The 12,901-nt window shown below is 42.1% G+C and overlaps 1 protein-coding gene across 2 annotated transcripts; it reads left to right on the plus strand.

Moving 5' to 3' along the window:
* The first annotated feature begins 441 nt into the window (after positions 1 to 441).
* On the plus strand, positions 442 to 9,217 carry LOC124012805 (protein PRY2-like). Of its 2 annotated transcripts, none has more exons than XM_046326774.1 (4): positions 442 to 553; positions 6,929 to 7,040; positions 7,326 to 7,616; positions 8,299 to 9,217. In XM_046326774.1, exons 2-4 carry the CDS (start codon positions 6,995 to 6,997, stop codon positions 8,346 to 8,348), a joined length of 387 nt encoding a protein of 128 aa, XP_046182730.1. In that variant the 5' UTR covers positions 442 to 553; positions 6,929 to 6,994; the 3' UTR covers positions 8,349 to 9,217. The 2 variants fall into 2 exon arrangements, with proteins under 2 accessions (XP_046182730.1, XP_046182740.1); XM_046326784.1 differs by having other exon boundaries at positions 7,383 to 7,616.
* Positions 9,218 to 12,901: the final 3,684 nt, after the last annotated feature.

Consider the following 12,901-nt stretch of genomic DNA (forward strand, 5'->3'; position numbering starts at 1 on the left):
TTTACCACCTGGATCAGTTAAGGAACTGATTTGGCTGATAATGGCTATTTTTGAGGAAGGGTGTACTTGCAATAATTGTAATGTGTTTATTATTATTTTCTATTTAGTTGAATGCACTGAATGTAAGTTGCTATGTGTAAGAATGTGTGCTAAATGACAAAAACTTTAATGAAGGACACCTTGAATATATATATTCTGATAATCATAATCTTTCTCTTTGACAGCCTATTTAATAAGATACGGTTTAGTACTGTTTTAATGCATGGTTCCCAGTTAGGTCTATCTCCTGTCTTTCCTCATTGCCCTGAAGTCAGATAAGAGGTTGACAGCAAACTGATAGTGCAATATAATTTTACAGTTCTCCTGGCAATAAATTGCCAACATGAACAGGAGGATGGACATCCGTTTATTAAGTAAAAAAATAAAAACATTTTATGGTGATGTGGATATGATGACGTGACTTAGATACAGTTTGGTATAAAAGCTGATGAAACTGGGTGAAGAGAATAAGAGGAGAAGAGAAAGAGGGACACACCAGTTGCTGTTATTCCAGGTTAGTGTGGCTAACTTGGTGTACTGTGTTATGCTACAAAATGTAATGTCACTCGTTATGCAAACAATATGATGAAAGGGACCTTTGGGTCAACATTTGAATTGTCAGAGTAAGTATGTATATATGAATAGTATTCATCTTTTGAATTTAAGTATTTTGTTGCGTAAAGCAGTGGTTCGTAACCTTTTTTTTAAACCATGGCACACTTTGATGGGATATAAAATTCTGTGGCACACTTACAAGTTCTTATGCATGTGTTTAGTGGTAATGCCCTCCATCTGATCCATACTGAAAATAATCTATTTTCTGTGACAAAGTTTTTTAAATAGATTAAATAGGGTTTATTTGAAATATTTTCATATTTCCTTACTCATGGTGGTTAATTGGTGTGTCTACCCCTTTAATTGCCTTTTTTTCATCAGAAATTATTGGTTATGTGTAGATTCATGTTTGTGTAAAATTGTACTTTTCTCAGATTTTTTATTCAAAGATTCTAGATGTGTGAAAATGTGTTTTTTTGCAATACACTATATATCCATTGTTTAGCTGGAATGGAATGTTTGTATCCTTTATATTTGACTGTGATATATGGTTGTCTCACCTAGCTATCTTAAGATGAATGCACTTACTGTAAGTTGCTGTAAGGAGTGCGTACTGGCGGCAGAGTAGTCAGGGGCAGGAGAGCAAAGACTGTGTTACAACGGCGCAGTTTTAATAATAAAAATCACCGTGAACAAAAACAATATATACAATGGGACAAAACCCTGTCACACACCAGACATAACGTGCACAAGCACTTACAATAAACAATTCCAGACAAGGACATGGGGGAAACAGAGGGTTAAATACACAACATGTAATTATGGAATTGAAACAAGGTGTGTGGGAAGACAAGACAAAACAAATGAAAAATAAAGGTGGATCGGCAATGGCTAGAAGGCCGGCAACACCGACCACCGAATGCTTCCCGCGTGCCGACACCAGCCGCGTGCCGACACCGGCCTCGGGGACTACTGTAATGGTTGTTGTCTGATCGGACCAAAGCGCAGCGTGGTAAGTGTTCATGATTTTTATTAACAACTGAACACTAGAACAAAAATAACAAAGTGCAAAACGAAACCGAAACAGTCCTGTCAGGTGCAGAACACTAAACAGAAAACAACTACCCACAAAACCCAGGTGGGGAAAGGCTACCTATGTATGGTTCCCAATCAGAGACAACGATAGACAGCTGTCCCTGATTGAGAACCGTACCCGGCCAAAACAAAGAAATACAAAACATAGATAAATGAACATAGAATGCTCACCCAAATCAAACCCTGACTAAACCAAAATAGAGACATAAAAAGCTCTCTAAGGTCATTGCGTGACAATGACCCGGAGGCCGAGGTGCAGGGCGATACGAACGAAGACGGTGGAACTCCTACAACACGTCCTTGACCGGAACCCAGCAGCTTTCCTCTGGACCATACGCCTCCCAGTCCACGAGATACTGAAGGCCCCTCGCAAGACGCCTCAAATCCAGTATGGAGCGAACGGAGTACGCTAGGGACCCCTCGATGTCCAGAGAGGGCGGAGGAATGTCCCGCACCTCAGACTCCTGGAGCGGGCCAGCCACCCTGTCTGCCTCAGCTGACCACTGCAAACGCACTGGGCCCTCCTTCAGCAGTGAGGTAATGGGAGCCACTACCTGACCAAAACCCTGGATAAACCTCTGGTAGTAGTTGGAAAATCTTAAGAACCGTTGCACCTCCTTTACCGCGGTGGGAGTTGGCCAATTACGCACAGCTGAAATGCGGTCACTCTCCATCTCCATGCCTGAGGTGGAAATGCGATACCCTAGGAAGGAGACGGGCTGCTGGAAGAACAGGCATTTCTCAGCCTTGATGTACAGGTCATGTCCAACAGACGACCAAGAACCCTGCACACCAGGGACACATGCTCAGCGCGTGTAGCGGAGTATATCAGAATATCATCAATATACACCACTACACCTTGCCTGTGCAGGTCCCTGAAAATCTCATCTACAAAGGCTTCGAAGACTGATGGCGCATTCATCAACCCATACGGCACAAGGTACTCATAGTGCCCTGAGATGGTACTGAAAGCCGTCTTCCACTCCTCTCCCTCCCGGATATACACCAGGTTGTAAGCGCTCCTGAGATATAGTTTGGTGAAGAAGCGCACCCCGTGTATTGACTCAATCGCTGTGGCTATGAACGGTAGAGGATAACTATACCTCACAGTGATCTGGTTCAGACCCCAATAGTCAATACACGGACACAGACCTCCCTCCTTCTTCTTCACAAAAAATAAACTCGAGGAGGCGGGTGAAGTGAAGGACCGAATGTACCCCTGACGCAGGGATTCTGAGACATACGTTTCCATAGCCTCCATCTCCGCCTGTGAGAGGGGATACACGTGACTTCTGGGAAGTGCAGTGTCTACCAGGAGATTTATCGCACAATCGCCCCGTCGATGGGGTGGTAATTGAGTCGCCTTTTTTTCGGAGAAGGCGAGAGCCAAATCGGCATATTCAGGGGGAATGCGCATGGTGGAGACCTGGTCTGGACTTTCCACCGTAGTAGCACCAACGGAAACCCCTAAACACCTCCCCGAGCACTCTTGCGACCACTCGTGAGAGCCCTCTGTGGCCAAGAAACAGTGGGGTCATGACAACCTAACCAGTGTAGGCCTAGCACCACGGGAAACGCAGGAGAGTCAATAAGAAAGATACTAATTCTCTCCTTGTGACTCCCCTGCGTCACCATGCCCAGAGGAGCGGGGGCCTCCCTAATCAACCCTGACCCTAATGGTCGATTATCTAAGGCATGAACGGGGAAGGGCATAGCCACGGGAACAATGGGGATACCTAAACTATGGGCGAAAGATTTATAAAAATCCCAGCCGCGCCTGAATCACCGAGCGCCTTATGCTGGGAATGCGGGGAAAACTCAGGGAAAGTGACATACACAAACATATGTGCAACAGAGGGCTCTCGGTGAGAATGGTGCCGGGCTCACCTGGGGTGGCGCCAGAGCGTCCTGCCTGCTGCCTCGATACCCAGAGGAACCAACCCGGCACCGACCGGCAGTGTGACCTCTGCGGCCACAGATGGTACACGAGCTGGAGTCTCCCTGCGCACCGCCCTCCCAGCTTCATGGGTATCGGAGAGGGGGTGCGGGGGGATGGAACCAACAGACCCCGATCTGAACGTCCGCCGGTAGCCAGCAGGTTATCCAGCCGGATGGACAGGTCCACCAGCTGGTGGAACGTGAGGGTCGTGTCTCTGCAGGCCAACTCCCGACGGACGTCCTCGCGCAGACTGCACCGGTAATGGTCGATCAGGGCCCTGTCATTCTATCTCGCGCCGGCAGCCAGGGTCTGAAACTCCAGGGCAAACTCCTGGGTTCTCCTCATCCCCTGTCTCAGATGGAAGAGGCGCTCACCCGCCACTCTACCCACAGGCGGGTGGTCGAAGACTGCCCGGAAGTGGCAGGTGAACTCCTCAAACTGGTCCAACGCCGCATCTCCCTCTCTCCACACGTCGTTAGCCCACTCCAGGGCTTTCCCGGTGAGGCACGAGACGAGGGCGGACACCCTCTCGTGGCCTGAAGGAGCCTGGGGAAGGGAGAGACGAATCCCACTGGGACCAGGAGAAGGAGGGGCGCGTAGTGGAGACCCCGGTTGTGCAGGTGGAGATGCTGGGAGAACTCCCTGTCTCTCCCAGCGGTCCATTGTCTGGACAACGCGGTCCGTGGTGGTGGAGCATTGCTGCATGCTCCCGGACACGTTCCTCCACATCCTATACCCGGGGTACCTGCTCCTGCTGACTCCATAAGTTTTGGTCAGGAATTCTGTATGGAGTGCGTACTGGCGGCAGAGAAGTCAGGCGCAGGAGAGCAAAGACTGTGTTACAACGGCGCAGTTTTAATAATAAAACCCCCGTCGCACACCAGACATAACGTGCACAAGCACTTACAATTACAAGGACATTGGGGAAACAGAGGGTTAAATACACAACATGTAATTATAGAATTAAAACCAGGTGTGTGGGAAGACAAGACAAAACAAATGGAAATTGAAACGTGGATCGGCAATGGCTAGAAGGCCAGTGATGCTGACCGCTGAACGCCGCCCGACCAAGGAGAGGGACCGACTTCGACGGAAGTCGTGACAGTTGCTCTAGATAAGAGCATCTGCTAAATGACATAAATGTCAAATGTAGGTGTTTTACATACATATCTCAGATTACTGTACTAAATAAATGGTTTTTTAACATTGATGTCATAAATGTATAATTTGTACATTTCTTTATTAAAAATGTAGTTATTTGTTACAGTTGACTGTATAAAACCTAGCAATACTACTTATTTCTCTGAGAGAGGTGAATATACAGCATTTTGCGAAATAACATGATTATTTATCTCTCCATCAAGTGATTTTAAACAAATACATGTACAGTACCAGTCAAAAGTTTGGACACACCTACTTTGTGGAATAATAGTAAAGAAATCAAAACTATTAAAGAACACATATGTATTCAAAATATATTTTAGATTTTAGATTCTTCAAAGTAGCCACTCTTTGCCTTGATAGCTTTGCAAACACTTGGTATTCTCTCAACCAGCCTCACCTGGAAAGCTTTTCCAACAGTCTTGAAGGAGTTCCCACATATGTTGAGCACTTGTTGGCTGCTTTTCCTTCATTCTGCAGTCCAACTCATCCCAAACCATCTCAAATGGGTTGAGGTCTGGTGATTGTGGAGGCCAGGTCATCTGATGCAGCACTCCATCAAATAGCCCTTACACAGCCTGGAGGTGTGTTGGGTTATTGTCCTGTTGAAAAACAAATGATAGTCCCACTAAGCGCAAACCGGATTAGATGGAGAATGCTGTGGTAGCCATGCTGGTTAAGTGTGCCTTGAATTCTAAATAAATCACAGACAGTGTCACCAGCAAAGCACCCCCACACCATCACACCTCCTCCTCCATGCTTTTACGGTGGGAACTACACATGCAGAGACCATCCATTCACCTACTCTGCGTCTCACATAGACACGGCGGTTTAAACCAAAAATCTCAAATTTGGACTCCAGACCAAAGGTCAAATTTCTACTGGTCTAATGTCCATTGCTAATTTTTCTTGGCCCAAGCAAGTGTCTTCATATCATTGGTGTCCTTTAGTAGTGGTTTCTTTTCAGCATTAACTTTTAACAAGGCACACCTGTTAATTGAAATGCATTCCAGGTGACTACCTCATGAAGCTGGTTGAGAGAATGCCAAAAGTGTGCATATATAAAATATATATTGATTTGTTTAACACTTTTTTGTTACTACATGATTCCACATGTGTTATTTCATGGTGTTGATGTCTTCACTATTACTGCAACGTAGAAAATAGTAAAAATAAAGAAAACCCTTGTATGAGTAGGTGTGTCCAAAGTTTTAACTGTGACTGTATGTCATTGAACAACCCAATGCCATGATTAATTAGTGAAAAAACACACACATCTCGTTCATATTTTCTTTAAACAATAAAGCTCATTTACCAATATTTCTGAAAATGGATACATAACGTTTCTGAAATAAACTCTTCAAATGTAACAGCCTGAGCACACTGGACTTGAAACAACGATACAGATGTAACCATTGAATGTACTATCTGACCAGGCACTAGTGCTCCCATGTCAAAATTCCATGTGCATTCCACAGGTCACATTTATAAGGGAGTTTTTTTTAATGATCAAGATTAGGAAAAGTTTCATGGCACACCAGTGGGGAACCACTGGAGTAAAGTATCACTGTAAAATATGGCTCATATACAGAAATAAAAGTATTTTAATTATTTTTATTATTTCTGTCTGGTTACAGTCAAGACTACATTAGCACTGTGACCTTCTATTGATGATGTGCCTACATATAGGCTTTTAATGAAGATACATTATTTTCTTGAATTGCCACACCTTATTGACTGTGAGGCAAACCATTCAACAATTCACCTCCTTATTCTCCCTCTACTGTAACATCTTGTTTGGGATTTTTATCTTTAAACCCCCATGGGGAATTGTTCCAGAATATGTCTGTCAATGTCTTCTATCTTTGATAATCTACTATCATGGAAATCAGTTTACATTACATTTATTTCTCCACATTCTGCCTCTCCCTCTCTGTATCTCTCTCTCTGCCTGTCTCTCTCACTCTCTGTCTCTCTCTCTCCCTGTCTCTCTCTCTCCCTGTCTCTCTCTCTCCCTGTCTCTCTCGCTCTCTGTCTCTCTCTCCCTGTCTATCGGTCTCTCTCTCTCTCTCCCCCCGTGTCTCTCTCTCTCTCCTCCCATGTCTCTCTCGCTCTCTGTCTCTGTCTCTCTCTCCCTAGGCCTACGTGCAATATTTAGACAAACCGAGGCTTCTTCCTTAGCTTGGAGACTTCATACCCAGGGTCATGCCTGTGAACCTATCCACTCAGACTGTTTTCCTGCTATGCACAGGTAATGGTTTGACACCTAGACATGTGATGTGTTCAGTACAAAATTAGCATTTCTTATTGTACCATTTAGTCAATTTTCTTACATTTGGTGCCTAATGAATAGCACCCTGATTAGTTGTAAAAATCTATACAAATCTATATAAATAAATATGTATTTACATACATATCAAAACAAATGAGCATTGAGTAATGAATTCATTTGAAAAAACTACAATTTTATATGTTTTTGAAGGTGCTTGTGTGAATAATGGTGACTGTTAACTCTTTCCACTTCTTTTATTGTCAGCCATTCTCTGTGCAGAGATTTATCCTGCATCTTCAAACAATACATCTACCCCAACAGCACCATCTGTAAGCCCAGAGGATACTCCTGCCAATGTGTCCACCCTCGCACCTTCCACCACTGGTACTAACACCTCTGCTCCAGGGACTGACCTCACATCTAACCCCACAGAGGCCAAGAGCACCATGGTCTCCACATCCGACCAGGCAAATGAAGAAGCCACAGAGACAATATTGTCAACTGGCGAGATAGCCGGCATTGCTGTCGGCAGCATTGCTGGAGTGGCGGCTATTGGTGAGTGTAATACGCACACCGACACATGCACGCACACACACTCTCCGGCACCGCAATTACCCACACTGGTATCATCATGGTTTCATGCTGTTCCTGTGTAACCAAATGAATGTAAATGCTTCTATTATGTCAGCCCCAACTACCAAATCAGAGGACAAAGGAAGTAAACAGACTATACTGAGAGCAGGGTCACAACAGGATTCAAACAGAATGCAAGATGACCTACAAACAAAACAGACAAACATGCATATGTCAATGAGAATGCCTGCTCCAGGCTACTCCTGCAACAGCAATTTGTTTGTCAGCGCAATTTTTTTTTAAATGATTTGAAAACCAAAATGAACGTTTCTTAATGGAGAAGTCCAAGTAATCATTTTTCTGCATGTTGTCTTCCATTTGGTTCTTCATTAACATGGCCTGGATGTAGGCATATCAGGGTTATAACAGCCTCCCTTCTAAGTCTGAGCCTAAGTAAATATTTAACACCTCTATGTGAAGTGAACCCTCAGTTTCATATAATGTGTACAGTAGTGTGGAAATGTAACATTTGTGATAGCCTTCCTTAATGACATTGACTTACAACTTTCTTCCCAAAAAATAAAACCGAACTTTCTAATATAAGGATATATTATCTATCTTTCTCTCTTTTGCTCTCCCTCCCCCTCTCCCCTCTCCCCTCTAGGTGGAGGGATCTTTGCTGGTCTGAAGTTTAGTGGTAAGCTGGCAGGTTAGTGTTGCTAGACTGGACTGGACTGTGCTGGGTAAAGATAAGCTGAGTGGGTTGGTAAGGGGAGATTCGATTGGCCTGAGACCAGTCCAAGACTCTACATACTGCACAACCACTGTAGGAAAAAACAGAGCCCTCTCACCTTTCTCTATCTGAAACCACTGCCAACCAGCACACAGACCTTAATTTACAACTATACAGGAATGCAGATTGCATTACTATGAGCCACAATCTGGAATTTTATACTGTGGTCAGTCGAGATAATATAGTACTTCTACTGCTATATATATATATATATATATATATATATATATATATATATATATATATATATATATATACATATATATATATATAGGGAAAGCATATGCATACTGTATATCACATGTTATGCATGGCCACAATGGCCACAATGTAGCATTCAGCTCTTGATGCATATGCTTTCTCTATCTAGAGAGAGCATACAGTATATGGGGGAAAAGGAGAACAGTGTCTGAAAAAGGCAAATAATAATACGAAATAACATGATAGCTACAGTATATATTTAATATATGATAGCAAATATATTTTAATATTATGGTTCACCGCACATCTTGTGGTGAGAGCTTAACTGTGCTTTGAACCTTTTGCTAAGTGTCTCTTTAAACATTTTGAGATGATCAATGATTTTTGTTGATTGATTTAATGATTTAATTTTCTTGTCATTAAACATTTTAAGATGAGAATGAATGATCACATGGGATTTTGAATGTTATTTCCTCAAAAATTATTCTGCACACACTTTATTTCACAACACAATACCATGATAATTATGGTATTATGGTCACAATGTGAACACCTCATTTTGTAATAAAGACCAAGAGTAGTTGTGTGACTTTGTTGTGTTTTATTTGTGGCAGCCATCTTGTGAAGGTGCCAGTTGAGGGATGTGTCCCCTCTCCCCTCCCAGCTCTGATGGTGTGCTCTCTGTCTGCATGCTTTCATTATGTCTCAGCACTTAGTTTGATTAACCCATTGACTGGCAAGACAGTTGTCTTACCTGACCAGCACTGAATGGGTTCAATGATTGAAATGTCATAGCGTGCATTCCAAATTATACCTGATTCCCTATATAGTGCACTACGTTTGTACCATATGGCACCATATTCCCTATACAGTGCACTACTTTGGGCCAGGGGCCCTGGTAAAGAAAATGGGAACTTTATAGGAAATAGGATGCCATTTTAGATGCAACCAAAGTGAAATCTAACAAACACTGCAGACCTGATAGACTGCAGACAGGAATGACTCCCCACTGACCTGTTTTCACACAGACAAGCCAGCATATAGAATACATTATTACATGTCTCTGCAAAGGGACTACAGGGCCTTTATGCACCCAGATGAAAAGAAAGCAGACAATACCATTGTTCCTGTCAAATAAACCTACTGAAGTTAATCATGTAAAGTGTTATGAATATGATTAAGCCCTTGATCAAAATGTTGTGATGAACTTACACTACCAGTCAAAAGTATTAGAACAACTACTCATTCAAGTGTTTTTCTTAATGTATACTCTTTTCTACATTGTAGAATTATAGTGAAGAAAACAAAACCATGAAATAACACATATGGAATCACATAGTAACCAAAAAAGTGTTAAACAAATCAAAATATATTTTTGATTCTTCAAAGAGCCATCCTTTGCCTTGATGACAGCTTTGCAAACTTTTGGCATTCTCTCAACCAGCTTCTTGAGGTGGTCGTCAATTAACAGGTGTGCCTTCTTAAGAGTTCATTTGTGGAATTTCTTTCCTTCTTCATCCATTTGAGCCAATCAGTTGTGTTGTGACAAGGTAGAGGTGGTATACAGAAGATAGCCCTATTTGGGAAAAGGTCCATATTATGGCAAGAACAGCTCAAATAAGCAAAGAGAAACAACAGTCCATCATTACTTGTAGGCATGTAGGTTAGTCAATAAGGAAAATGTCAAGTTTCTTCAAGTGCAGTCGCAAAAACCATCAAGATGATGAAACTGGCTCTCATGAGGACAGCCACGGGAATGGAAGGCCAATACTTACCTCTGCTGCAGAGGATAAGTTCATTAGAGTCACCAGCCTCTGAAATTGCAGTCCAAATAAATTCTTCACAGAGTTCAAGTAACAGACACATCTCAACATCAACTGTTCAGATGAGACTGTGTGAATCAAGCCTTCATGGTCAAATTGCTGCAAAGAAACCACTGCTAAAAGACACCATTAAGAATAAGACACTTTCTTGGGCCAAGAAACACGAGCAATGGACATTAGAACGGTGGAAATCTGTCCTTTGGTCTGGAGTCCAAATTGGAGATTTTTGGTTCCAACCGCTGTGTCTTTGTGAGATGCGGTGTGGGTGAACGGAATGGTGATTCTGACGAAATCTTGGTTTCAAAGATTTCAAACATGAAATCTTTAAAATGACTTGCATCAACAAATTTCCATTTAAGGCATTAATAACAGGGTCTGAAGTGTTTGTGAACATTAATTTAAAAACATTTACTGACGATTTAACACCATTTTGTGTCAGGATTTGGCCAGGGTTGTTCCGGTTTTTTGTCACTAGATGCCCCCATTGTGCTTTTTGACCTTTTGTTTTCCCTTGATCCCCATTATTATTTGCACCTGTGCCTCGTTTCCCCTGATTGTATTTAAACCCGTAGTTTTCCTCAGTTATTTGCTCTGTGTTTGTATGTTAGCACCCAGCCCTAGTATTCTGTGAACTCTTGTTGATCCCGGTGGACTCTCTTGTGGAATTCTGTTTTTTGTTCTTGTTTATTTATTTTTGAGTATCTTTTGAGGCTTTTTATGCTATACCTACCACCTTGTGGATTTACCTTTTTTGTTTTGGAGGATTACCTTTGTTCTTGTGGAATTCCTTTTGAGGTTGTGGAGTTACATGTTTTCCTGAATGACTTCACTTTTTACTTCATTAAATACACCGTCTCAAGTACTGCTGTGTCTGCCTCATCTTCTGGGTTCTGCCGACTATTCGTGGCTCAGTTGGTTAAGTGACTGTTTCTCACTCCGGAGACCCGGGTCTCGTAACCGGGTCCTGACAATTTTGAACACATTTTCCAAAACAACTCCTTAAAAATCTCATTACCGCAACGATCTGAAAACGTAAAGACCATTTGGAAAGCTAATACTTTTTCACATTTTTAAAAATTGATTATTAACAGTCATGCACTGTTACTTGAAACTCTGAAATAATATATTTTTAAATGAACATGATTTGATTTTGAATGATTTCTCTCATTTCCGCAACACCTTCCGCAGTATACAAACTAATATTTTTTATATTTCTTTGAAACCTGACATATTTTCATAATGTGGCAATCCTGAAAGAACATATTGTATAGATTCTGCACATGCATTTTAAAGCAAACTACTATTTTTCAATTCATTAATTGAACATTAAATGAACACCTGTAGCGGTAATGATACATAGGTTTTGGAAATTAGGTTGATGATTTCGGTAATGATAATAAGTATACTAAGACTGAGGTATGGTTAAAAACATTATACAATTTAATGTAGAAAATAAATGAGATAATATTGGCACAATCATAGATTCAAGTTCAATCAATTTCATCATTAGTGCTTCAAAAGTAGAGTGGGGCAAAAAAGTATTTAGTCAGCCACCAATTGTGCAAGTTCTCCCACTTAAAAATATGAGAGAGGCCTGTAATTTTCATCATTGGTGCACTTCAACTATGACAGACAAAATGAGAAAAAAATCCAGAAAAACACATTGTAGGATTTTTAATGAATTTATTTGCAAATTATGGTGGAAAATAAGTATTTGGTCAATAACAAACTATTATCTCAATACTTTGTTATATACCCTTTGTTGGCAATGATAGAGGTCAAATGTTTTCTGTAAGTCTTCACAAGGTTTTCAAACACTGTTGCTGGTATTTTGGCCCATTCCTCCATGCAGATCTCCTCTAGAGCAGTGATGTTTTGGGGCTGTTGCTGGGCAATACGGACTTTCAACTCCCTCCAAATATTTTCTATGGGGTTGAGATCTGGAGACTGGCTAGGCCACTCCAGGGCCTTGAAATGCTTCTTACGACGCCACTCCTTCGTTGCCCGGGCGGTGTGTTTGGGATCATTGTCATGCTGAAAGACCCAGCCACGTTTCATCTTCAATGCCCTTGCTGATGGAAGGAGGTTTTCACTCAAAATCTCACGATACATGGCCCCATTCATTCTTTCCTTTACACGGATCAGTCGTCCTGGTCCCTTTGCATAAAAACAGCCCCAAAGCATGATGTTTCCACCCCCATGTTTCACAGTAGGTATGGTGTTCTTTGGATGCAACTCAGCAATCTTTGTCCTCCAAACACGACGAGTTGAGGTTTTACCAAAAAGTTGTATTTTGGTTTCATCTGACCATATGACATTCTCCCAATCTTCTTCTGGATCATCCAAATGCTCTCTAGCAAACTTCAGACGGGCCTGGACATGTACTGGCTTAAGCAGGGGGACATGTCTGGCACTGCAGGATTTGAGTCCCTGGCGGCGTAGTGTGTTAC

This window comes from Oncorhynchus gorbuscha, linkage group LG02 (assembly GCF_021184085.1).
Source record: "Oncorhynchus gorbuscha isolate QuinsamMale2020 ecotype Even-year linkage group LG02, OgorEven_v1.0, whole genome shotgun sequence".
In the NCBI taxonomy this organism is placed as follows: domain Eukaryota; kingdom Metazoa; phylum Chordata; class Actinopteri; order Salmoniformes; family Salmonidae; genus Oncorhynchus; species Oncorhynchus gorbuscha.